Here is a 26,099-nt window from a genome sequence, read left to right as displayed (position 1 = left end):
GGCAACTCTAAGCCTAAAAAAGAAAAATGCAGAATTACATAAATCCGTTATCTGGTTTAATGAGAGAATGACAAGCTTACATCTGAAATTCCTTATATTGTCCTTATTAATAACTCAGCCATTACAGTACTCTCCCAAATTGATGTTTAGCAGAGTCAAATGTAGCTGTATCTACTCCAGTCCTAAGAATGCAAGTTTTGACATCTAGGCTTTTGCTCCCTCTATATAGTGGTGGCTACATCTCTGAAGAAACAGATTCAAGTTTCTCTCGGACAGTGGTTTTCAACCCTTATAGATTCAAGACACGTCTTGGAAAATGCCAGCTCCTAGCTTTTGCTCTTTTTTTTGAGTACAGAAAAATAATAGCGCAAGTCTCCTGTTACGAAGACCTCAGAGAGGCTGTAGCAGATCACAGTGTTTTTAACAGTCTGTTTTCATAGGTGAAATCTCTGGGTTTATAAATCAGGTTTGCACACCTGACAGTGCTAACACTGCTTGGCACCCTGTAGCACCCTTGAAAGGATCCCAGGGTGCCACAGGCTCCTGATTGAGAATCATCGTTCTGGGAGATGAAACTTTTTAAAATGTAGCAATTGTGGAAGAAGGGTCAGCAGAGCATGGAAACTTAATTTTTTTCCACAGAACTACCATGGCACTCCCAGCAGATTTCTTTGCACATGTCCCGTTACATCTTTGCCAGCTCTGCTGAGGTGAACAAGTAGTTTTTGTCAGCTTTGACCACTGAGAGGTAAGCTTACACTGCCGATGGATTTATGAGTAGCCCACTAAATAGTCATAACATGGTAATTTCTCATTACAGCTCTCCTGGGCTGATTTTGATCTAGTGGAAGATTCCTGGGCAGAAGATTCTTATTTTTTAAATAGCGTTGATTGATCCAGTGTCAGATCCTAGAATAATGGGTTTTCACCAAAACATCCTGTGCTTTCTTATCGAGAGTGTGTGGTGGTGGTAGGTGAGTTTCTCTTTAGATTGTGCTGTGGACAAACATCTCTACAGTAGATGTGTAGCACAGTAACAAGGATTTAATCTTAGCAATCTTATCGTATTACTGAGATGCAATGTTTTGTACAGCTTATTGTCTGCCTTATTACATGTATTAAGTGTGTGCAGTGTTCATGTCAAACAGTATCAACATCAGACTCGTGATACAGCCATTGCCTTTAGTAATGCGCTACACCCACAGAATTTTTTGCTATATCATGTAAATTTTCAATCAGTATTAACCATTATGACTGCATTTTACCTTGAGCTAAATTTTTCAGAAACGTGGTATAAGATACTATAACAAACCTCCATGATTTCTTTTAATAGTGTACTCTTCACCAGAATAATTGCTCATTCACTTGCCAAGATCCCATTACACGGCCTCTGTAGCTGTCTAGGAAGGAGCAATCCATAATTGTTTTTCCCTTACACAGCTAACCATGTGCATCTTTCCTAGTATTTAGTCCAAAGCTGTGTGAGTCGGTGGTGCTCAGCCTTTTGCCCTGCTGGCCAGATGAATGATGAGGGGCTCATGTGCAAGCCAGATTAGGCCCTGTGCTGGTTTGGCTGGCCCCTGTATGTCCAGACTGGCCCCTGTGCCAGCCCCACATACTGGGATCGGGCCCTGTATATTGTGATCAGGCCTTGTGCTGCCCCTGCCCAACCTTGTGTGCTGTGACTTGGCCCTGGCACCCCGTGCTACCCCTGCCCTGCTCAGTAGCCTGGGGCAGGTCCTGTGCTATCCCTGCCCGGCCCCTTGTGCTGGGATCGAACCCCACACTGCCTTGCATGCTTGATCTGGTGCACAGGGCCACACAACCGCTCCTCTGCCACCAAGTTTTTGGACGCCTCGTGAGTCGCATGAGCCAGATGACAGTGCTCCGAGGGCTGCATCTGGCCTTTGGGCCTGGGGTTGAGCACCCCTGGTGTAAGTAATTATCTTTGGGTGCTAGGACACAGCTGCCACTGCTTTTCTCCACGGCAACACATGGAAAGTATCTGCTGCTGAATGCCATTGAAGCCCCATATCCACGAGCTGGATCAAATGGCCTCTGGACCAGAAGTTGCCCACCTCAGTCTACAAAATGAGCGTATTTGGCAGTAGGCCAAGAAGATGACCAAAAGAAATATGAAAGGATAACAATGGGAAAGATATGAGGGTTTTGAGTATCCAACCAGAAGGTGTGTGTGGATCACACAAGATGTGCTTACCTTTGACCCTCAGCCCAAATAGATTGCCAGCCACTGTTGTATATCATTTACACGCTGGTCTCTCTGTCTCGCCTTATTCTCTGATCAAATCATTTTAATCCAGCTGTTCTGATGTTTTCGGTGACTTCCCAGACTGCCAAATGTGTCCTGATGTTGTCATCTTCCTGCCGTGTCTTCCAGGCTGGCTTCCAAGATCCATCTCAGCATCATATCTGTGTTCTAGTATCTTCTTTTCCTTTTCTTCTAAGTGTCCAGGGGATCTTCCTTTGTCTTATCATTATCTTGTACAGGTTGGCTTTTAGAATGAATAGCATCTTTTTATCACAGATTACCCCAAGTATTTCCTTCCACTTTTTCTTTGCTGGGTTTGCACTTTCTCTGACAGCTGCTTCCAATCTTCCTCTTTTCTTTATGCCCAAGTATCTTTCCTGAAGCCCACAGTGTTATGGACATTTATGGACCCCGTTGTTAATAGCTGGTAAAGTATGAGACAGCTAGCTAAGGTGAACCTTGCACTCTGTCTTGAAGGTAAATAAACCTTTTTGAGCAGCTGGATCAGGAGAGCTTGAGGTCCGGAATTGGAGTGTGGCCAGAGTAGCTGATCTCATTTGAGGTGGGAGCCACAGCCATAAAGAAACAAAGACCAGATAAATTGACCATTCAATAATAAAAGAAACTACCTCACCTGCCTATGTTCATGACCTCCGAAGAGTGCTGTGTTCCACTGAAAAAGGAACCGTCAACCTCAAAACTAAGATTTGTATGTAAAAGACCATGCTATATTGGCTTTTAGCTCATGAATTGTGCTAGAAGCCAATACAGTTCATTATGACCATGAACTTCAGCATCTTCAATAGAAAATGCACAAATGATTCTTCTAACCAAAGCTTTACATGGTAATGTCAATAAAAATAAAATGTACTGCTCCCTGTAAAAGGGAGGGAAGTGAGATCTTTGTGCATTTTTAACCATCTGTGGGGTACTTGGATGGAACGGCAGTAGAGCTGAAGCAGATTTTTGTTGTTTTAGTTGAAACTTAGTGGTTTTGATGGGTTTATTTCCCTCCAAGACTTATCCCCCATTTCCAGCCTCTCTTTGAAGGCATGGGCCACTCCACCTTCTTTTCTATAATCAACAGATAGACCTTATTTATGTAGTGACTGCATACCTGTCTTTTTGTCTACAGGTTCACTTAAGAAAGCTCACTTTAAACCCTTGATTTCTGTCATCTTGAAGGTTTGGGGTTTTGGTTTTTTTTGTAAGCTGTGACCTTAAGTTGTTTTGATTGGAGACCGCAGTTTGAGAATAACAGCACGTTGCCTGAAACTAGCTTTATTTGAGACCTGCCATTATTGGTATTATTGATTTAAATTTTCCTGACTTTGACAGATCCTTTATTTATTTATTCATTTATATTTGGGCAGTGGAAATTACCTGACTATGTGTGATGGTCTTGGAAGTTTTGCGAGAATCAAGACAGCTAAAACCTGGTATTTTTGTGGCTGAACATTCTGAGCTTGTTTAATTTGGATCATCTTTTTTCACTTCCTGCTGAACAGTAACGACAGGGGAAAAAAAGCTGTTGATAGCTTCCAAAAAAGCTATAAATTATCAAGTGGGAGCAAGTACAAATTGTTCTCTCTTGACAAGAGTGGAAATAAGATTTGTAAGTGATGAGCCTGGTAAGAGTTAGGAAGGCTTTTAATAACCCAAGTGCAACTGGCACTAAATTTGATACTGGAACGAGCAAAGGGAAGGGTAAAACACCTTCTAGAGAATGGAAATGAAAATGCTTGCAAAGGTTTAAATCACAAAATCACAGAGACCAAAGTACTTGGGTTTGGGGCTGTTTAATTAGATGGAAAAAGAAACTGTATTATCAGAAGATTCTTGGTAGTTATGATGTAGCGATATACGAAAAAGAAAAACATTTAAACCATTTGCAGAATTTTTTAACCATTGCATGTTGAACAAAAATGCATTTGTCTTTGAACTGGATGGTTCTCTGAATATAAGAACTGAGCACATTTGCATTGTCTTTTTCCATATACCTTCTATTTTAGATCATCTCATTTACTCTGTCTTACATATTTGAGCAGTGGTATGAATGTGGTAAGTTTTGTAATATTGAATACAGCTGAATAAAACAGACCTTTCAGATGTGGAAATGTTTGACTAGACAGCTAGGTTTTTTCCATCTTGCTCACTGAGCAGACATGTTAAATGCTGGTGTGCTTCAGGCAATGCCCTTGCACGAAAATTTAATTTTCTTTCATTATAGAATTATGCCTACCCTGGAAAATGATGCTTCTGGTGCACGCTTTATGCTTGGGGTTCCTTGAAACAAAACTAACTCAATAAGGTTAGCTTTGTACAGAGACTGTTTAGCTCTTACCAAAATTTGAAATGCTTAAAGTTTTTACGTAGGATTGTCGAAGGTATTTTCCTTTTTTCTTTTTCTTTTTTTTCAAATAAGCAGTGGAATTTTGCACCTAATGAATACCACCAGCTTTTTTAATATAAGCAAATAACACACAACATTGATTTCAATAACATTGCTTTACAGTACACTTGCACTGAGTTCAATACAATAAATCTCTGAAAACATTTTCACCCCTAAATTTTCAAAATGATTATTGCATTTTTACCTTGAGCGAATTAGCAGTATTTGAAAATGGGTCTCAACTTTTAGACTATAATAGACTATACCCGGTGAAGAGTTTGATAAAAGAAAGGGATTTTAGGAGGCAAGCATAGCATTAATATGCAAATCTTTGTTTCTTTGCAAAGTGTTTGCATTTTATTGTGTACCAGTGAGCTAATGGTTATATAGGGGCTTTGGAGGGAGTTGGTTAATATGGCTCGCAGGATATTGAGAAGCTTGTTTTTCTCCTCTCTGAATCAGGAAAAAAACATTTGGGAAAAATCTCCTTCTAAATCACTATCACAATTTATAGATATAGTGAGGAGAAATATGCCTTGCTTGTGTAGGTGGGTCTGTCAGTCGAGGGTTGAGTTCTTCTGTATGGTTGGATTGTGTGAGACCTAACCGGATGTTCGCACTTTTCTGCACTTGTTATATTTGTACAACTCAGATGAACTTTCGACTTCAGACTTGCTAGTGTCCAGCCTGAGACTTCAGTAAACGCTGAGTTCTTATATATTGCATTTAAGAAGATCCACTGGAATCAATAAGCCGTGAGGATAGAAGAGCAATGGTCTATCTATGTGCCCTTAATATGACTGTTGACATTGAGAAAGAATGAGGTTATAGAAGTGCCAGTGCTTTAGAGGTATGCAAATATGTGTTTACATAAGACATGATGAACTATAGGGGTTCTGAAAGAAATAGAGGGTCATTTTTGACAAACCGTGAATGGTTTCCTGTTTTTCCTGCCTTCAAACTTCTGTTTAGTATTTCTACAAACTGTGCTTTTCAGTCAATTGAGATAAATGTGCTGCAGATAGAGGCTAGAGGAGATCTTAAGTTTGCTTTAGTGTTTGGGTGGAGGAATTAGCATATACTGAGTGCATTTCATGGTCCTAGAAGTCACTACTGTGAGTGCAGAGTAGCAGTAACTTGCCTTTTTTGGTATAGCTGAACTTAAGAACCGTAAACCTTGATCATGATTCATCTCCTGTCTTAGTTCTGCTTCTCCCTTCTAGTGCTGAGTTCCTACATGGTCTCCAATTAGAGAAGGCATTTCTTTTAGCCTAGCTTCTCTCCGTAGATATTTGTCAAACTGGTTTGGAAGAGGTGGCTACACTTTGTGTTCCATTAGAGACTGGGTTAGGACTCCATGCTCCCTATATTGCACTCCCAGAAATGTCAGATTTGCACCATGAGCCAGGGAAGAACTTTGTGTTTCCCTAGTAACTAAATGTGCCCTTTTGTTGTAGTCGTTGTTCCTCTCTAGACCAACACTATTTCTGTCTTTTTCTCTTTCTCTGCCTTTTGTCTGTTTTTCTTCTCTCATTTTATTTCTTGGGAAATTCCTGATTCCTGGTCCAGAGTTAGTTGCTCTTTTCCCCATTCCCATTCTATTTACTAAAACAATCCATGATAAATCAATTAAGATTGATCCTGAACTGTCTTCATTGGGCCTTAAAGTTGATGCTCCAAAAAGATTAATAGGGGACATGCGAGTTATTGCTTCAGGCAATTTGCCAGTGGTGGCAGCTATCACTGCATCACTTATGCTCTTGCCTTTGAGAGGTTAAATCTGCCACTATGAGGGCTGGAAACTTTTGAGATGAGCCATTAATCTACTTGAAATCAAGATCATGGTGTTGTGTGTTTATCAAAGTACTTCATGCCGCTTTCCCTGAAGAGCAGTATCTTTAAAGATGTCTTGGGCTCAACGACTTTATCATTTTAAAGTAAAACAGAAATTGGGTTCTTGTGGGTCCTCATCCTGAATCGTCAAATGGAAATTTAGTTTTCCTTATTTTTGTCTTGCATGCAAATAGATTGATATTAGAGCAGTGAGTGGGTAGACAAATGTGGTAATCGCCATCTAGTTTGATTGCACTGTTGCTGAGCAACAGCTTTTGTATTATTTCAGCTTCCTTCACTGGAAGCAACCCGTAGCTGGGGGGGCTTGTATTTCTACTTGGTGTACATAAGATTAGGACAGAGGGCTAGTCCTACTATTTGGGGAGCTCAGTTTGTAATATGGAGTCCCGTCTTGTCCTCTTTCTGCTTCTGCCTTGGCTCCATGCCTTTGTATCCTCAAGGCTGCTTCAGATTACTTCTTGGCAGTGGCCACTTATTCCTCCTCACTGGTTCCAGCCTCTTGACCCCTTCATATGGATTAGGAAGCAAAAAGAGGCCAGTTTCCACCTCCAGCCTCATGAGCAATATGCTAACTGAATCAATGCACATAATCTCCCTGAGTCCAGGTAGCAGGTTATCCAATATGCAATAATACAGTAATTATGCAATAAGTCTAGTACTGGATCTGCTGGACAGTCTGATTTTTTTTTTTTTCCCCCTAGGCTGCGTTCAATGTTCATTGCGTGTGAACTAGTTGTCATTGCACACATGGCACACTTAGAACATTTCAGAGTTGGTTCCGCGCTGGCCTCTGCCAAACACAGCAGAATTTGGCATCACTAAATGCATTACCCAGCAAGAGTATGTGTGGCGTCCAGCGTAACGGAAAGCATTTAGTTGCGTCCAAGAGACCCGCAGTCATATATATCACTTTGTTCTGTATCATGTCTTTGCGAGCTAAGCAGCTTCTGACTCTGCCAATATAAGAGGCTTGGCTAGTTGTGCTCATTAAAATAATAGGGGGCATTTTCCTGCGGGCACTGCTATTTGTTAAATACCTATACTGGCTAGTGGAATTAATCTGATGGCAGATGGGTAGATTTTGGAGGTAAATTTAAGCTTGCAGCATGTTTGCACCAATCTGGATTAATTTTTTTTTCACTCAGCTGTAGGGAAGTTTTCATCATGAGATACTTTCATAGATCTAGACTTCACTGTGGATTGAAGATCATGGTGCTCTTGTTAAGAGCTGGGGATTGCCTCTATTTCAGCTTGGATAGTGAGGTTCTGCCTCCCTAAAATGTCCATGTATCTTTAGTATTTTTTTGCAGTGTTTCACTTGTCCAAAACCGTCTGCCTGGCTTCACCTCCGAGAGAGCTGAATTTCTTTATAGTGAGAGAGTGTATATACTTTAGTTGGTTCCTTTGTGGACAACACTCTGTATAAAGGTTAAAATATGAATGTGATGAGATCAGAGACAAAGAACTGAAAAAAGTGCAACTGTGACAAGATAATATTTTTGTACATGGCTGCTATTTGATCGGAGCCACCATTTTCCTCTGATGACGGAAACTTTCATTTTAAGATGAATTTTATGTTTAGAATGAAGTGACCTATCAGTATAGTAAAGACAACGCTGTTCAGAGAGTGCTCAGCAGGGCTTTTAATCTATTATTTAGGCTATAGTTATGAGGAAGTTGTTGGAGGTTATGTAATAATTATGTTAAGTTGTACTAAGTTCTTAGGCTAAGACGCGCTGCTATCAACTCGGTTGAATACAACCTTAAAAAAAATACTTGGGTGCCAGTAAAACAACCATGTACAAATTCGTTATTCAATTTATGTTTTGCTGTTTAAAACAAGCTTTGAACCATTTCTTTTCAATAACAAAATCACTGTTTGCACTTAGGAGAGGATTTGGGAGTTCCTGTGGTTTCAAGAGTAATAACTTTAGTTGCGGAGTTTGGCTCTTGAGACAGCTGCAAGGCAGAGATCATTATTTATGAACAATTTGCTGCTATTATGTCATGTTAGCCTCTATTTTAGTCCAGGTGCACTTACAACTGAAACCCCCACTTTTGCTAGCGTCTTCTGAGAAAGCGGCAGTTTTCAGCATACACACTCCACCTCCGTGGTATGCCTGAACCGTAAGAGATTTCCCTAGATCCTCTGACAAGGGCATCTGTAGAGTCTTGACACCGAGTGGATCCTCAAGCCAAGAAATTATTAGAATATATCTCTGCAGCAGTTTTGAAAACCCTTCCAGATGCTTGCTAGACCCGGGGGCCTGAGTCCCATATTCTCACTCTATTCCCACATTCCCCACAGGTACTCCTATTTCCTACTGCCTTTCCCAGGTAGCTAGAAGAATGGTTATGTGTGTCCTACATCCTTCGTCTAGCAGCCAGGAGGAGTGGGCTTGCCATTCGGACACTAAACTTTGTAGTTGAGCTCCCCTGGTTTTTGCAAGATTCTTACGGTATGGGAAACTGGGGATTAAGCAGTATCCTGCAACGCATGGAAAAAGTGTCAGCAAAAGTTTGTAATAAATGATATATCAAGCGGAGAGCACAATAGTGCTTTTTCTTCTTTCAGGACAAACCTTCTTTTCAGTTGTCATTTTCTGCCTTGCACGCCGTTTCAAAACTTTTATCTTAACTACATATCAAATATGCTTGCCACCCATTTTACATCAGCTGTGCTGCAGTAAATGTCTCTACTCTTTGATGGACAGATGTTTAGGAAAATAGTAAATCATGAGTTTATCCACGTGCTGCTTGTTATCCATTACCCTCAAACCACTCTGTGTTATCCCTCGTTTAAATATAAGAAATCAGAAATGACTTGTCTCAGGTTCCAGATTCAGTTGTAAAGCCAGAAGATTAATAAGTGTCTTGATACTTATTTTTCCTGCTAAAAAATGAACCACCTCACTCATCTTCCCCAGTCCAGGAGATGTTTTGTCCAGTTTTTAATTCCTGAATTTAAAAATATCCACTCATATTAAAATTTCCTAATACATATGAAACAAACACTGATATACATGCCAGTCATATTCCCAGAAATAACTATTGATTAATGAAGCAGTTAGTTTTATTTTCTTTATTTTCCCTTCCTTTTGCATGTCATCTTAACTTACAAAGGACCATTACTGCTATTTTACAAGAATTCTTGATTGGCAAATCAAGCAAGACAATGCAGATATGATACAGGCCTTCTATTTTTTTTCCAGATGTTTAATGACAAAAACCATACCTAAAATCAGTACATAAAATTCTGATGTTTTATTCTTGTGCAAGGAAAATTAAACATTGAAATATAAAATAAGCACATTTCATAAAAACAAAATCATTTCATAGGTTAGTTTTACTTGGTATAAGACATATTAAAATAAGTAGCAGCTTAGTATCAAGACATAAATTGTGCATTTTTAGTTTTGAGTGGTTATTTTTTGGATCAGAATAAGAATTTCAAAACTGAGTTTCCTGTATTTAAGTCATTGTTAGGTGGTGGGTGGTTTTGCTCCAACTATTTATCGTAGGAATAAATTTGTTTCACAAGAATGCAAGCCATTAGCCAATCAGCACTGCCACTGCATTAAGCATTACAATATAGAATGAATACATTTGACAAACGCTTGCTGCCGAGGGCACACGAGTATTAAAAATATTTGTTGTTGTTTCTTCTTTCTTTAAGGTAATGGTTGTGCTTTGTTGAGGCATTTTAGAGTAGTTTGTTGGCATCCCGCTGGTAATACTCAGGGTCATGGGAGTAGTGGATGATCCCGTCGAGCTAGCCAAGCTTGAGTTCACATCCGTTGAATCTTGAATGTAGATTGTATGTGTGGCCGCCGCTTCGTGAGAACTAACTTTCCCAGCAGTCACTTCTTCTGGATAAAGAAGTAAGGGCCTATCTGTGCTGGTAAATAATACAGTTTGGCTTAAGGTAGCACTTAGTGTAACTTCCTTAGCTCGAAATTGTTTATGCATTTTTATCTCTTTGGTTGGTTCAGTTGCCAGCGAAGAGCCAGTTGTGTCCGCTGCCTTCATTCCTTTAACCATGAGGTTCATACCTGGAGTCGTGGGTGCAGCTGGAAGTGGAGTTGCGTTCTTCCAGGTCACCGTTTGGTTAGGGCATGGAGCCCCTATCACGGCAGCAGGTGTTTCCTTCACCCACATCAGCAAATAAGGGATATTTTGCTGATCGTCGCAGGACCATGGGTTGTTATAAAGCGTTACAACTTGCAGTTGAGAGAGCCGGTCGAAAGCCTTGTCAGGAATATACGTGAACTTGTTGTTGTGCAAGTAAAGTTTTGTAAGGTGTAGCAGCCTCACCAGCGTTCCCGGGAGTATTTGGGTCAAGAAGTTGTTCGATAGATCCACCATTTCTATGTTGTGGGGCATGTTGGTTGGAACTGTCCAAAGCTTGTTACGGCTGAGGTTGAGACACTTGAGGCTGCTCAGTGTATTGTTGATCAGAACTGCTCTTTCCACCATGTTCCTGGAAACATCGAGCACTTTAAGATTCCACTGGTAAGCGGTATCCAGTTTCTGAAGAACTTTTATAAAATTATTTGTAGCGTATATTTCCCATAGCGACTTGGGCAGATGAGCAGGAATGTTCTTCAGCCAATTATTTGAAATATCGAGGGTCCTCAAATTGGTGAACCGGGTCAGCTGATGATCAAGATCAACAAACTGGTTAAAGGACAGATTTAAGTATGTAATGTTGTCTTGAAGTCCATGTGGCAGTGTAGTGAAGTTTCTGCCTGAACAGTCTACATTTCTGTTGTTTCCTGAGCATGTACAGTTAGAAGGACAGATGCCCAGAACCATGGGTATGAAAAGCAGAAGGACCAGCAGACAGGGCGATGTTTTCAATATCTGGTATTCCATGGTTGCCTGCAAATAAATATACCAAAATGACACCCTTTAAATCTATATAAGATACTTCATGTATTTGTAAGGGTTGTCTTCGCTCGGACTGCAGGACAAGTTAGGTAAAAATATCAATGACCCTCTTTGTGATAACAGTCCTTTTTATAATTGTTTAAGAGGGACTTTACAAAGCATCCCTTCATTTACTGTCATGTTGTCTGCCAGAATGAGACTTGTTTTTTCATCTCCATTCCCCCTCGAGCTCAAATGAGGGCTTTCTTCCGAAAATGCAAGTCTCTTCCAAATGTTATACAATGTCTGCTTTTGGGTTCTAGCGATTTCAAGCCTATATTATCTTTTGGAATAATGTGCTTATTTAAACAGGAATGAAAAAATGGCTGTCAAATGGATCTGCCTTAAAAATATCTGCAGTAATGTTGCCATTCCACCTCCCCCCCCCCCCCACCATGCACACTGTATTTGCTTAAATAAGATTTGTTTAAGTACCTCTAGGCTAGTTAAATAATTTTACTCTGAAACCAGGAGTCCACGTCCATATTTCAAAATGCATGTTGTTTTATTTTTTCCTTGCTATAGCTTTCGTTTCTTTCTGTAAAGCTAAACAGCTAGGCAACATGTATATTTGAATATTGAATTAATGTTAGAATGAAATCTCTGTCACTGCAGCAAATTTTTGATGTGAGCAGCTTCCAAAGACCAATATTTTTCAGTCTTCTGTTTCTGCTTCTAACTTTGTAGTAGGTTTTTAAATACAGAAAAGCAAACACTTACCGAAATAAGGACCCTCCCGCAAGATCAGTGCATCGTTTCTCTAAAAGATGTAAGCTTTAAAGGTCGTCTTGTTCTAGAGAGTAGCTACAGTTGCTGCCTGTGAATTGTGCTTGCCTCTTCAGCTGCATCGTATTGCTGCTAGCTGGGTCTCTGCAACCACCTGATCAGCACTACATCGCAGGACTGCAGAGCTGTCGTTGGTGCTGACTCAAATTTATTGCAAGGCATGCATACTCAACAAAATAGTCCAGGATTTGATTTGAGTTGGTTAACTTTTCTATATTCACGTTTTCCCAGAGGTGTCACTGCCTCCAAAATGCAACATGCCTGTTTGACTACACTGATAGTATCCAGTAGAATTTTTTTTAAGTGATTTTCCCTTAATTTATGATTCCACTTACGCTCCTATTTTAAACCAGCCGTGAAAGTGCTGTGTTCTTGTTGCCTTCGTTTCAGGCTGCGCTCCTGTAATATTGCCTTTTAAAACTGGCATCCTGTTTTTAGCCTTCTTCAACAATCCTGTCAAAATAACATACATAATTTTGACATTTGAAGTTCAAATTGCCCACTCTTAAAATCAGAATTTCAGAGCATCTCATCAGCTTTAGTATAATACAGCTTTGAATTTTTACAGATAACCTTCCTGAGATCTTTTTACAATATCATTTTCTCTGAAAATATTATGTACCGTGGCTGTATTTGCAATGTTTTTCCTCCAAATACCTTTTCTTATATTTTATGCAGGTATTAAACTTTTTCAACCATTTAACTTTGATATACAGCCATGGACAAAAAGCATATGCAGAACAAAATGGTTTTTATTTTTCAGTGGCAGTTTTTAAAAATTGCTTTCAGTCTTATCTATTTTTGTATGGTCTCACAGCAACGTGCTGTGCGCCACATGCAAAAAGCATACTTCCTGGCACAGAGAGCCTGAAGAGCTAGCCATCCTGGAGTTGCATTGCAGAACGCTTATGGAGTGGTGGTTTTGACATCTGACAGTTTCTCCCTAGGAAATGAACGTTTTGTTTCCTTGAAATATTTACATCCTGGATCACTAATTATACATACTTTTTTTAAAAAAGAGCTGCCCTCTCCCCTTCCCTCTTCTTCCCCTCAAATTATACGTGAGGATAATGAAGCTTTTTGCTTGTTGGAACATGGTTTTAGATGGAAGTTGCGTGATTTCCAGTTACTTCCAATATTTGAAAAGTAGACCTTTTATGCCATACTGCAGTTCTGCTCTGGCTCACAATCTCATCAAAAGAGTCAGGGTCCAAAGGCAGGTCCATGCCTGTCCTCACTTAAATGGAAGCCTTTCCACTGCTGAAATGTTGCTCAGTGCAACTTGAGGGCAGAATTTGGCTTGAATAAAACTGGATTGCTGATGGTACATGTAGGTATATACATGCACATTGCTATGACATGTGTGTCTGTGCACACACTAAAAATAAACTGTAGTATGTGCTATCGACAGTTCAGATCTGAAAGTCAGTGTAGCTTACCAGCTGCAATATAGTACAGCTCGGGTTTTTTTGGGGTTTTTTTTTGCAGGTTATGTGAGACTGACAAATGTATCTAACCAATCACTTAGTAATATTTGGTGGTATCCCTTTAATTCTGTTAGTTGATAGCATAATTAGATGTGAATAACATGATGGTAGGACATCTAAACGTTTGTAAAGATTTTTCTTCAGATAATTTTCACAATTCATAAATACTCATTTGTATATGTCCTTCCTTGCGGCAAACAAAATGTAGCTGTAAAAGCTGTTACATTTTCAACATGCTCATTCACAAGTGTAAGTGAATTCTGTTGTCGCATACAGCATGCTGCATAGTATGCAGTGCAGAGTGCTCGTTAACGTGATCCATTATAAGAGTCCATTGAATTAATCTTTGCAAAAATCATTATTTCATCCAAAGATTGCAGTTTTGGAAATACATTAATGAATTCTTTGTCTAAGCATACTGTACATGAGCATTGCATCTAGGATTTGTATTAATTTTACTTTTGTAAAGGTAAATTGTATCCTTTTCATTAAGGCTGCGTGTTTTGACTCAAAAGTTTGTCTTGTGTTCAAAGCCTGCCTTTAAACTGCTCTGCAAAATCCAGACCTAATCCTAATCCTTACAGGCAAAACTATTATTCATTCAGATTTAGACTGTGTGATTTGAGTGCCTGTAATCATACTGCATTTTGACTATATTTCTTTGAGAACTTGTAGTTAATGACTTTTGTGGTTCTGGCTCTTACTTAAAAATTGATCTCGAGTCTAATTCTTCCATTTTATTGTTCCATACCAGTAAGAGACTTCCATGGGCTCTTTTCTTCCTCTCTTTTACCACATTGCATATCACTCACAATTATACCCCGATGCACTTTATATTCTTGTGCTAACAACACCCCCACACACTTTGCCAAGCCTTTATACTGTTCAGAAACACGTAGCTGGAGGAATAGCTCTTTACTGTATGTCTTGCTCTCTTAAGTCCAAATAGTTTAGTTCAGGTTTTTTTTGAACTAATATTTATAAATATGTCTCGATGAGCGTGGACACTGCAATAAGCCCATATCACAGGGAGATATCATCAACATTTGCTGAACTTTTTAGAGAGACCTACAGCCAGCTAACTTCCTTGTCTGCTAAGCTGCAAATATAAAATATTCTTGCCTTTTTTTTTTTTAAATAAACAATCCTTCGAAACATAGTCGATCTATTTTACACTTGTGCCAGAAAGAAAGGTTCTTAACAGTAGTTTCTCTTTCAGCTGGATGTGAAAACCTAAGTTCTCAATGCTGCAGAAAGTCCAAGATTGAGAGAGACTTGTTCAGATTTTAGATCATTTTTCAATAAAGAAAAATCAGAAGGGGTCCCCCTTTTCGCATGGATGTTATTGATGACTGACTGTAAAATGCACAACTTGCTTGTGACGTAGAAATAACTCATTTACTATAAATGGACCTAGCCACTCATGAATAGCATATAGTAGTTATTGGTCTGCCCAAACATTGGGATTTGGTTTTTAATCTGGCCTTATCCAATAAATTCAGTTGTATTTTTACAAGTCACCAAGACAACTTCGTATTAAAGCCCTTTTATTAAAAGTTAACAAGAATATAAAAAAAGTGTGCTGCTAAGGTGCCTTTGTTAGATTTAGTTATACAGCCTAGTAAACTGTACCTTCCTAAAAAGCTTTACTCGTTGCGCTTTGAAAGTTGCGTGTAATATTTTTTGGTTTGTAGCTTTAAACACGTGAAAATAGACTTTGCATAGTTGCTGCTATCCGCACCATGTATTGAAGTGATTAGCTTCAAGCCAAATCTCTTTAGGTTCCCACTTGTGAAATGCTAAAGTTTAATGCAGCTGTGGCTTCACAGTCCGTGATCCCACCAACTTCTCATATTTGTTGGCTTTAAAACGTCCCTTTTAAGGTAAGCATGAAGTGTGTTCGACAGCAAACTCGGCAATTTGTAAAGGTTCTTCAGGCAAAGGTGGTGGTAGTGGTTCGTTTTCATCTTGATGTGTCAAATCAGGAGGTGGGGGAAATGGGTTCTCTGCCTCCAGTTTATTCTCTGTGCCATTGCTGATCTCAGAGGAATGAATCTCAGGAAGTTCCTGCATCCAGTCTGGTGGCAGTGGCATATCTGGTGACTCTGGTAGGGGAGGAATTGTGTCGGGTGGAGGGTTGCAAGGGCTCTGTTCTTCTGAAACAGGAGGTGGGGGCACATTTATATCACTTGAAGGAGAAACTGGATTGCTGTGTGCTGGTGATCTGGGTCCATCCTGTACAGGAGGGAGAGACAGGGTAGCTGTATGCTGTGCATCACAGCTCTGTTCAGATGCATGACAATCATTCGATAAGTGTGTGGTTTTGTTATATATCCAAGGCAAGATAGAAAAAACTGATGCACGTTTTGTGGCCTGGTCCGATTCCACAAAGACATCCGGTGTTTGTCCATCAGCAAATGGGGAGCGGCCAGCCCAGTTTGAATTAGTTAGAGATGGTTTTTTGGCACACTTACATAGGAGAATTATAACAATAGCTACCATCATAGCAATCAAAATTATGCCAATGACCACAGCAGCTATCCAGCTAGCATCATTGCGGGGCTCCATTTCTCCACTGACAGGAGGTATTACGCTACTGACTGGTCTTTCAGCACTGTACAAGTCAAGTTTGCCTGATTGGTATGAATGTATAGGAGATCTGTTTCCTATTTTACTTTCAGGACTGATGGATACATTTCCTGGTTTAATTAAACCAGTTGTTGGTGGTGTCTCTGCCTCTGTAGAAAGTGGTCTTCAAAATTGTCCGTAGAAGAAAACGGGTTATGAGATTGGTGTCCACTTTCCTCTTGGTGATTACAATGGTATGCTGTCACCTGCAGTATAAAGAGAATATGGCCCAGTTGGTTTTATTTTGGATTTGGCCTATGGGTTTTTATTTTATGGTTAAAACCACGTTCACCTTTGTAAATTTGCTGTTTTCTAAACTATGCACTAAAGTTATCTGCCAGAAATAAGATAGACACTATATTCTTTTAAATATATCAGACAGTCTATTTTTGAAGTGAGTGCTGGGTTTGCTAATGACTTTAGAAGGGACAGGCGCCATTCCAATATGATCTAGGTTGTTTTGCTGTAGAAAGCATTTTGGCTTATTTCTTTTAATTTGCCAAAAAAAGCTATTAAGAAGACCTCCTTAAAATGAGTTAAATGGAACTGTATCAATTGTTCCAGCCCTTAATTGTAAACAGGAAACTTAAATACAACTTCAAACAGCTCTTTACAAAAGTGAAAAGCATCCAGTTTATCTTGCACCTTAACATTTTGAGGTTTATAAACCAGTGTCCTTAATAGAAATGTCTTTTTTTCAATATTTTAATATCTACTTTGCCTTCTTGGCTGTTATCTGATAACAAGAAAACAAGAAAACTTAGAGCATGTCATTTAAAAGATGGTTTCCTAATACAACTACTGGTGTGGAATTAGGATCATATAAAAATATGATCTAATGTTAGGATCCTAATTCCACACCATAAATGGACTTCTGCCTACACAGTAGTTGAAGTGGGAGAGAAAATGTAAATATAAACCTACATTGCTGCAACAGAGTAGTTTTTGCTATTTTTGTTTGAAACTACGAAGGTGTCGATCTAAACGAGACTAATAAAGCTTATCAAATCTTTCCACTATGTTCTGCTGCTTTTGGTTCACTTTGTGTATTGAAACTTCATGAAGAATTAATTCCTGAACACATATATAGTCCTGGTGAGGACTTGGTTCAGTGCATACAGTTAACATGCACACAGTTTCATAGTAGTTAGAGGTCAGAAGGGACCTGAATAGATCATCTGGTCTAACCCCCCGCCACTGGCTGGAGCACACGCTGGGATCACACGACCCCAGACAGGTGTTCATCCAACCTCTTTTTTAATTTACCCGAAGTAGGAGTGAGGATTTTTATGTATCTAGATGTACTCGCTTAAATTACACCAGGGAGCATATGCAGCTGATAAGTTAATACTTCTGTGCAAGTCTTTGTCAGGATAGTGTTTAAGTTCAGAATTAATACTTATATTTGCCTGTTCCAGCTTCTTCTGTACTCTTTCTTTGCAAAGTGTATTCAAGTGGCACTTATATGAAGACCTTATTAAAAGCTCAGTAGGATATAGCTATTAACGTCAATGTAGTTAACATTAAAAACTTGCCTGGGAATTTTCTCTACATTAAAAAAAATGTAAAAATGAGAATTATGTATTCTACTAGCAACTTTTTAGCAATATAGAGATGTGCTCAAAACACTCATGCATGTAGGTAACACACATCCTAAAACCGCTGTAGGTTACCCCATGTGTTAGCAATAAATTCATTCAAAAATTTTCCAAGTAAGATTTTTGCAAATGCATTTGTCTGATTAAGCAAGCAAGAAACACCCAACAAAAATCAAGCCTTATTGTCAAGAATCTGCTCCTTACCTGTCCTGCACTGTCTTTCAGTAAGATGGCTTCATCTATCAGGTTAACATTATTGTTTGAAGACTAAGTCAGAATGGGTGTTGCAAGTCAGGCAGCTTTTAAAATGGTCTCCTTTCTCATATTGAAATAGGGTTTTTTGCATGTAAAGAGGAAGTTTACCAATACTTGCTGCAGGAAGTGTCAAGAGCAGGGAGGTGACTAAGAGTTTTAATCTTCACAGATTGTACACTTTAAGACCTAATTTTGGGCTGTGTTCTCTACCAGACAAAAACATGTAGACAGTCAAATGTGACTTTTTCTCAACTTATCCTTTGCATGTTAAAAACGTTTGATTGCTTTTTTTTGTCTATGTCTGCAGCAAATATGAGCAAGAGCAACTTTCTTAACTGTGGTAAAGTGGATTGAAGTTAACGGTTTTATTGATAATTTCAGTGGTTTTTGCTGCTGGGGGGGTGGGGGGGGTGCTCCTGTGTTTCTGATGTTTTAGTCCACAGTTTGAGAAGTTTTGATTTGGGGCAGATGGCTGATCACATGGAACTGGCCCCCTCCCAGATTTTCATGTGTTGAATTGCGTAAAAGGCAGATAGCTCTACAGACTGACAACTTCTCTAATATTACTTAACCATGTAAGCTGCTTCAGTTGCTGCCATGGGCATGTGTTTGGGAACATACTTTCTGTGGGCTGGTCAGATCTTGGTGTTTCCTGCTCCCAAGATCTTCCCAGCTGCGTAGTAGAAGGCATTTCTGCAAATGTATCCTCGTAATGTTTTGCAACCTTGCCCACTTGCTGCTTCCCAAAGGCTTTTATCATGCTGTATTATAGCATCTGTTCTACTATCTTCATTAGCTTCATTTCCCCATTCCTGTAAGCATTACCCCTCTTTCAGTTCCCACTAGCCTAACCAACTTCTCTTCTCTACATCCTCATCTGCCTTTACGAGCCCAACCACAGACTTAGCATCCATACCCTCTTCTTCCGCTACTCTTCCTCATCTTAAACTTTCATCCTGTTCAGCCACCTCCCACAGCCCTGCCTTACTTCCACCAGTCTCATGCCACCATTTTTCTCCTCCCCCTCCCTCTGTTTCCTTCCTTTCCTTCTCTTGCTGTCTCTAGAAAAAATCACAGCTTTACCCTCCCCTCTTCATGTGACCTCTTATTCTGCTTCAGCTGCCCATTTGCAGAAAGGTCTTATTCGACTACGTCTTCACCAAGTGCTGTTTTTCTGTCTGATATGTGCTCTGAATTTGCCCTCTTCAACCATCAGCTGGTCTCTTGATATTTCCCTTTTTTGTCCTTTGCATATCCCATCAATCAGCCTTTCTGGCATTGATTGGCACTTGTCTGCTTTCAGCTTTCTCTTTCCTACCCATGTTCTTCCACTGATTTGGTCTCTGATTCTCTCCTCTTAAGTTGCTACAGAAAGTGTGCCTCATCTTTTATCTTTTCTCTCATATCACGTGTGCACAAATACAAAGATTACTATGTTTCAAACACACATTTTAAAGTGATGCGACACATTTTATTACACATCTGTATGCCAATACAGTTAGAGAAAGTATGAGCAACTCGATAACTACAAAAGTGATGCGTTATGTCACGTGGGACAAACTTTCATTTTACAGAATTCTGCTAATAGTATTGAAGGCACTTACATTTTAATATGCACAATGACAACAATCTTCAATTGCTGGATTGGCTTTTACAAACTACCATAGGTTTACCGACTGATTTGTGAAGCAATGCATCAGTGCTTTTGTACTGCAAAACCTTCAGCAAAAATTCCTGTTTTCAGGCTAGTGAATCTTCAGTTTAGAGAAAGTTGGTTCAAACATCTATCCAAAAGACCAGCAATATTTAGTTCTCTAGCAGAGTGGGCTCTTTCCTCCAAAAATGAAGAAATACTGAAAGAAATCTCACTCTGATCCCCTTATGTAAAAAAGACACTTCTTTGGAAATGGTCCTTAGTGCTTATTTCATTGTATTAATTGTCTGGGTGAAGTAGCACAATTTCATCTTTGGTCTTATAACCCAGTGAATTCATGACTATAAACTTCTTCAGAATGAGATGTTTTTAATTTTCCCCTGGTATTTCCAGTAGTAACAGAGATTTAGTAGATATTTTTTTCCACAATAGAAACAATATATTACATTTTATCATCAATGAGTTCAATGAAGAAGATCACGCAAGCATAGACTACTTTAAAAGTCTGTTGCAAATATTTATTGGCATTGCCAAGTTGAGAAAATTATCCTTATTATGTTTGAACAAGATGTGTACGTGTTTCTGTACAAACTTTAAGGCACTGCAGACATCCCTGGCTGCAGACTGGCCTTTTGAAAGTTGTGATCGAGCAGAGGGGAAAACACGTTTTGGCTGTATATGTACTTTAAATGGTGGCAGTTTAATGCTAGCAAAAATAGCTCAGAATGACAGACTTTCGAGGTTGAATCACACAGCATGTAGTCTGTTGGTTTTATATTTCTTCTGTCCAGCGCATGTATTAATACAGAGGCTGTCTTAGGGGACACCTCTCACATTTGTGGTTACGTGGACCGTTCCACCCGTTCGTCTTGCAACATCTCCCTGGCAACTACAGCTCTTGCCTTTGTGTCATATTTTTAGATGGTTCTTAATTTAGCAGATCAGTGCGAGGAGGAACTGCAGAGTTGGTTGTCCGCAGATCTTTACTGATTTACAGACTGTCATTTGAGAGCTTCTGTTGCAGCAAAACATTTCCAAAATGTTGTTCTGCTTTATTTCCACTTGGCTAGCCATTTTCTCTAGAAGTAGCAATGGACCGGGCCCCTGTTTAACACCGTTTATGTCACCGTTTAAAGGACCGGAAGAATAAGCACAAGGTTGCACTCCCTCCCAGTGAAGCTGCATGGCACCACAGTCTCCTGTCCCATAGAGTGAAAGCTCAAATCTGGATCTCGATCTAACAGTGTGTGGTTAAACCAGAATATTACTTCAAGGCTTTATTTTTCTCTCTCTCTCTGGACCCTGAGCTTTCCTTAAATCTCAGCTTCAAAATTGACTAAGATCCTGTTGCACGGTTTTGACGTTCCTTGGCTGTTCTGATCGGTCTCTCTTTCTTGAGCGAGGATCTCAGTTGTTCCATCTTCACTCTTCCTTGGAACTGTAGCAGCTCTTTCTGACATCAGGTCTTGCATCATTAAGTCGGTCCCTGTTACCTCTTTAGTCATTCTCTGCCACGTGCCTGATCCAGTTGGCCATAAACTGCCTGTCGCCAGAAAATCGCCATTACTTCTTGGAGCACGCTTGACTTTTTGTAATTTTTTGAGGTAGGACACTTTGTTTGCCATCACCACCGTTGACAGAATGAAACAGGTGCAAGCAAGGATGAGCACCGCTATTATAATGAAACAAACTAGTATAAGAGGTTTACTGTCGTCACAAGTTACGGTCTTTGTTGTTGTGCTCAGGGTCTTTCTGGTAGGTCTCGAGCCTGGAGCTGGGGAAGTTACTTTAAGAACAGGGGAAGCTGTTGAAAGCTCCCGTCCAAATGTAGCAGGTGAGGTTTGAAAGGTGCTTGCACGCATTGTGGAAATAGTTGTTGTCTTGCTACTGTCGTCTGTTGTTAGATCAAGAGTTGTACTGGTATAAGTTACATTCAAGCTTTTACTTAGATTTTGGGTAGGGGAGCTCCAGTAGCTGGAATTGTTAGTGTGGTTTGCCATTATTTGCAAGCACAATGAAAAGCTTGTCACAGCAAGGAAAGCAAAATACGCTTTATGGGGCCTTGACATTTTCCTGTTCCTGATGGATAGTCACCTGCAAATCAAATAAAAATAAATAAATATAGAAATACATTTGCTGAGTTAAAACTGTATGCTTCCATTGGTGCTAAAGGCTTGAATTAGGTCCTTTTGTGAAATACTAGGCAGCTGCCATGAACATTTCCACAACTCGGTTTGCAGTAACTTAATTTCATATAGTTTTGATCATGTTGTGAAGAGTTCAACTACATGAAATACGAAGAGCATAGGTATTCTTGAATTTTCTCTCCTGCATAATTAAACAGGACTTCTATGGTTAGACTTACATAGATGCACTATTTAAAAAAAAAAACCCACAAAAAAAACCAAAAACCAAAACAAACGAGAAAAAGGAAAAAAAATGTGTGTGAGGTTCACGTGTATTTCAGATCATTTAAAAGTAAGGACTAGGTTGTGGTAGTTCCTTCTCTAACTGTAATTCAGCTTTGAGTCAGTCACTTCTGCTTTTTTTCTGCTGGTCCTACTTTCCCTGATCTGTCTGTCTGAAAGTTAACAGTAAGGGGTTAATAATCAGGCCAAATAAAAAGAGAAAGTAGTTGTGCGTGCAACATGTGGTTAACCTGTAGAATTCGTTGCCGCAGGAGGTGGGGAAGGTAAATAGCATAGCCAGGTTCAAAAAGGGAATGGATAAATTAATGGATGACAGGTTTTAATTTTAAGGTACTGTACCTGCTACATCTTAATTTTGTAACAGCTGCCAAGACAGTTTTACTAAATTTAAAGTAAAATCTTTCTTTAATTTTAGCATATTCCCATTAGTTTTAACTAATGGTTTTTCGACTTTCTCATATGAGATCTGGGACCATTTTCCATGATCTGTTTGTATGAAAGTTAATGGTAAAGGAGCATTAATCAGGTCAAATAAAAATGCTTAATTTTAATTCTCAATTTAAAATATAATTTCTGAGCCCACCAGAGAAGGCAGCTATCTTAGTGGAAAGTGCTGGAGTTGTCACCTAGTGTAAGACCCTAACAAGACGCTTGTTAAGCTGGTGTCAAAGCTGCTTTATTAGGAGATGCATAATACGTATTAGTCCACATATTTTCAAACAACTCGCTCTTGAGTGTATAGATCTATGAAATAGGTGTATGTTAAAATAAACAATATAATATACATTCAATCTATTTCATATATGTGAGTGTGTGTGTGTGTATGTATGTATATACATACACACACACACACACACACACACACACACACACACACACACACACACACACACTCAAGAGAGAGTTCTTTTTAAATTGGAACGACTGAAAAAATATCGTGGCTGTTTTCCTTAGACATATACTCAGAAAGGTTCAGTGCGTTTTCTTTCAAACTACTGAGTACGTGCAAATTCTCATTGACAATGCCATATTTCCATTTATTAACTGTGTGGTATTTAAATTTGTGCTGATTGAGAACTATAGAGGGAAGGGGAGAGGAAGGTAATTTCCAAATTAGTTTGATCTGAAGTCCAACTTAAAAAGTAATTACTTAAAAGTAATATTGAGAGGGTGGGGAGCCATGCATAATGTTCTCTGTTTTGTTACCATGCCCCCTCAATATTTTTCCCTCCTCTAGATTACATTTATTTGTTGGAATCAGGTTTTTTTTATCCATCAAGGAGCTCAGCTCTGAAAGGCAGCTGCATTCATTTAAAACTCTTTGCAGGAATGAAGATCTTAGATTGTTAATTATTTAGGGCACAGATTGTGTTCGGTAAGTAGTTCTGCAATCTGGCACAATAGGGCCCTGATCCTGAGAGAAACGAGGTAGTACCAAAATACATATAATAAAGTAAATTGACATGAGCTTTCTTAGACTGCAGCCTTTTGCTTCCCTGTAAATTTTATTTCATCGGTGTCATTTTCTCCAGTTTCCATGTTTTTCATTTGGGCATTATATATAGTATGTTACAAAGTTAAATGTGGACTGCCCACTCCGTGACTATCCTCCTACAAATACTCCTGGTATTTGAACTGCTGCTTTAAAGATGGTGATGGATAAAATACCTGCATTTCTCTTGTGAAGCATGTTAACTAGCATCTCCTGACTTTCAGTTGGTTAAAGGTTTTAACAAAGCTAACAGCATCTGAAGCACCACATCCCAAACTCATAGAAAGATGACCTTGGTGTAAACTTTAGTATCTTTGCAGATGTTGAATGATGATCAGATGTGCCAGCAAGGTAAAGGAAGAAGTATTCCTGATGATCTCATTTAAAAAAAACAAAACCAAACCCGTATGAGGCTGATCTCCTATGTCATGAAGTAAAGGGCTTGCATGCGTTTTCCCTTTACATTTCACCTTTAGAGTGAAATTCATTGCATCCCCCTTCCGGTCTGAGCAAGAAACCTGCCTGGCATATAAACTGCCTCCTGCACAGGATTTTTATTTCCAAATTTTGCATATTATTTACGGGTTGCCTGTTAACATAGCCAAAAACAAGAGCAATACTAGCTGGATTAACGTGTATATTTTTATCATAGCAGTTAGGGTTTAGTTCAGAATATCTAATTGGAGTGCATGAAATGGATTTGTCCTGTACAGTTCCACTGGTACTGCAATGGAAGCGCTGGAAACACCTGGTGTTTCTCTTGCACAATCCTAACAGTGCTTTTGCCTATCCTACTGCCAGTACAATGAGTCCACTGTTAACTGGAGCCTTCTGGACCAGATGTACTGTTGTTCAAAATAAACCAACTGGCAACGTTAAGGGTTTCACTTAAACTCATGAAAGCAAAGGAATTGATAATTAAAAGGTTGCTTTAGTCTCTTTAGCTGATCCTTCGTTGCTTAGGGGTTGATAAGATCTTTTGTCAGCATATAGTAGGATCTGTAAAATATAGGCATGGCAGAGCTAAGTAGCAACTGCCACTCTTAATTCTTCCTTCCGGCTCTGGAATATGCACCACGTTAGTTTAACCTATGTCATTTTAGTAAGTTTCCTGCACACAAGCTAAATAATGTAGTTGAAAAAGTATACTTCTTATTGCTACTGACTGTCATCAGTTAGTATCTTTGTTATTTAAAGCTTTGTAAAACACTTCTTGCTTTCAAGGCTCCACAAAATCTAACAAACCTGACAGTGAAATTGAAGAAAAAGAAAGCAAATGTGCACCTACCTTGCCGAAAGTTTTATGGTCAAAATAAGAGTTGAAATTCAGATTATTCTACCCAGGTTAGCAAGTGTTTCTTGGGCTGTTTCTTAGGATGAAACTAGCCGTCAATATATAGCAAATGGACTGGAAGATAGCTATTTTATTTTTTTTAAAAGAGCGAACCTGCTACTAAAATGAAATGTATTTTGGTGCTCCACTTAAAAGATGAAACCACAAGAGATGACACACTTCCTTTCTGCAGCAACTGTACCATGACAAGTTAGGCATTGGGGGGCGGGAACCCAGTCTTGCCCAAATTAGCTCTCAGAACAACAGGAAAGAGAGAGAAAAAAAAATCTCTGCCTTTAGGGCAGAAAAACCTATCTTTGTTACCTTATGCCCAGACGGTGTGCCCTAAGTAAAATAGAAAATAGGGTTTCCAGTGCAATCACAATTGTTTAACTTTTACATTTAGCTTTAAAAAAAACCCAAAAACTTGCATTGTATTTGTGTAATTTCTGCTTTTATGCTGTCTCCTGATTTGTTGGAAGATATCCGTGGTAGCATTGAGATATTGTAGACACATAAACATATCAGATTTTTCACCATCTGCTATTGAGTTTGATTTCAATTTTGGTTAAAGAAAGCAAAATGCAGTATACCTAGCATTCAGAAATCTTGGGATTTTTATGTGGGAGGTGACTGTCATTTCGCAAAGGTGCAAAGCAGCAATTTTACATAAAAGGAATGCATGGTTAGGTTTTATTTTTAATTGGCTGGAAAAATGGTTTCAGAAGACAGAACCGGCACAGAATCTTTATTAGTCAGGGGGCTACTATTGGATATCCCTGATTAATCACTAAAGTGCTAATTTCTACCTTACAGCAAAGAAGATATCCAAGTAACAAGCCCTTCAAAAGATGGCTTGTAAGAAAAAGGCTATAGGTTCTTAATTCAGACAGCACCACTCTAATAAATAACTTTTTTCATGTTTCAGCATAGGTGGGATTTGAAAGTGTAGGAGAATAAATGAATTGAGATCCAAACTACAGATGTGTCATA

The 26,099-nt window shown here is 39.2% G+C and overlaps 4 protein-coding genes across 6 annotated transcripts in view; 1 reads left to right on the top strand and 3 right to left on the bottom strand.

Moving 5' to 3' along the window:
- Nucleotides 1-26,099, top strand: part of NF1 (neurofibromin 1) — a 143,202-nt gene that overhangs the window by 74,484 nt on the left and 42,619 nt on the right. The gene's annotated exons all lie outside the window — the stretch shown is intronic.
- On the bottom strand, nucleotides 9,583-12,877 carry OMG (oligodendrocyte myelin glycoprotein). The gene is made up of 2 exons (XM_006276463.4): nucleotides 12,165-12,877; nucleotides 9,583-11,396 (listed from the first exon to the last, which is right to left on the bottom strand). The coding sequence occupies exon 2, from the start codon at nucleotides 11,388-11,390 to the stop codon at nucleotides 10,068-10,070; it is 1,323 nt and encodes a 440-aa protein (XP_006276525.1). The 5' UTR covers nucleotides 11,391-11,396; nucleotides 12,165-12,877; the 3' UTR covers nucleotides 9,583-10,067.
- Nucleotides 12,965-18,338, bottom strand: EVI2B (ecotropic viral integration site 2B). Its single transcript, XM_014608062.3, has 2 exons — nucleotides 18,148-18,338; nucleotides 12,965-16,551 (listed from the first exon to the last, which is right to left on the bottom strand). The coding sequence occupies exon 2, from the start codon at nucleotides 16,283-16,285 to the stop codon at nucleotides 15,596-15,598; it is 690 nt and encodes a 229-aa protein (XP_014463548.1). The 5' UTR covers nucleotides 16,286-16,551; nucleotides 18,148-18,338; the 3' UTR covers nucleotides 12,965-15,595.
- EVI2A (ecotropic viral integration site 2A) lies at nucleotides 19,654-25,271 on the bottom strand. Its single transcript, XM_006276462.4, has 2 exons — nucleotides 25,062-25,271; nucleotides 19,654-21,946 (listed from the first exon to the last, which is right to left on the bottom strand). Exon 2 carries the CDS (start codon nucleotides 21,919-21,921, stop codon nucleotides 21,166-21,168), a length of 756 nt encoding a protein of 251 aa, XP_006276524.1. The 5' UTR covers nucleotides 21,922-21,946; nucleotides 25,062-25,271; the 3' UTR covers nucleotides 19,654-21,165.

Source organism: Alligator mississippiensis, chromosome 14, assembly GCF_030867095.1.
Source record: "Alligator mississippiensis isolate rAllMis1 chromosome 14, rAllMis1, whole genome shotgun sequence".
Lineage (NCBI taxonomy): Eukaryota > Metazoa > Chordata > Crocodylia > Alligatoridae > Alligator > Alligator mississippiensis.
Note: the sequence above shows the minus strand (reverse complement) of the source record. Positions and strands in the feature narration are given on the sequence as shown.

Bases quoted from the DNA above. Each gene is read 5' to 3' on its own strand.
- OMG (XM_006276463.4), bottom strand. From the start codon at position 11,390: ATGGAATACCAGATATTGAAAACATCGCCCTGTCTGCTGGTCCTTCTG.
- EVI2A (XM_006276462.4), bottom strand. From the start codon at position 21,921: ATGTCAAGGCCCCATAAAGCGTATTTTGCTTTCCTTGCTGTGACAAGC.
- EVI2B (XM_014608062.3), bottom strand. From the start codon at position 16,285: ATGGAGCCCCGCAATGATGCTAGCTGGATAGCTGCTGTGGTCATTGGC.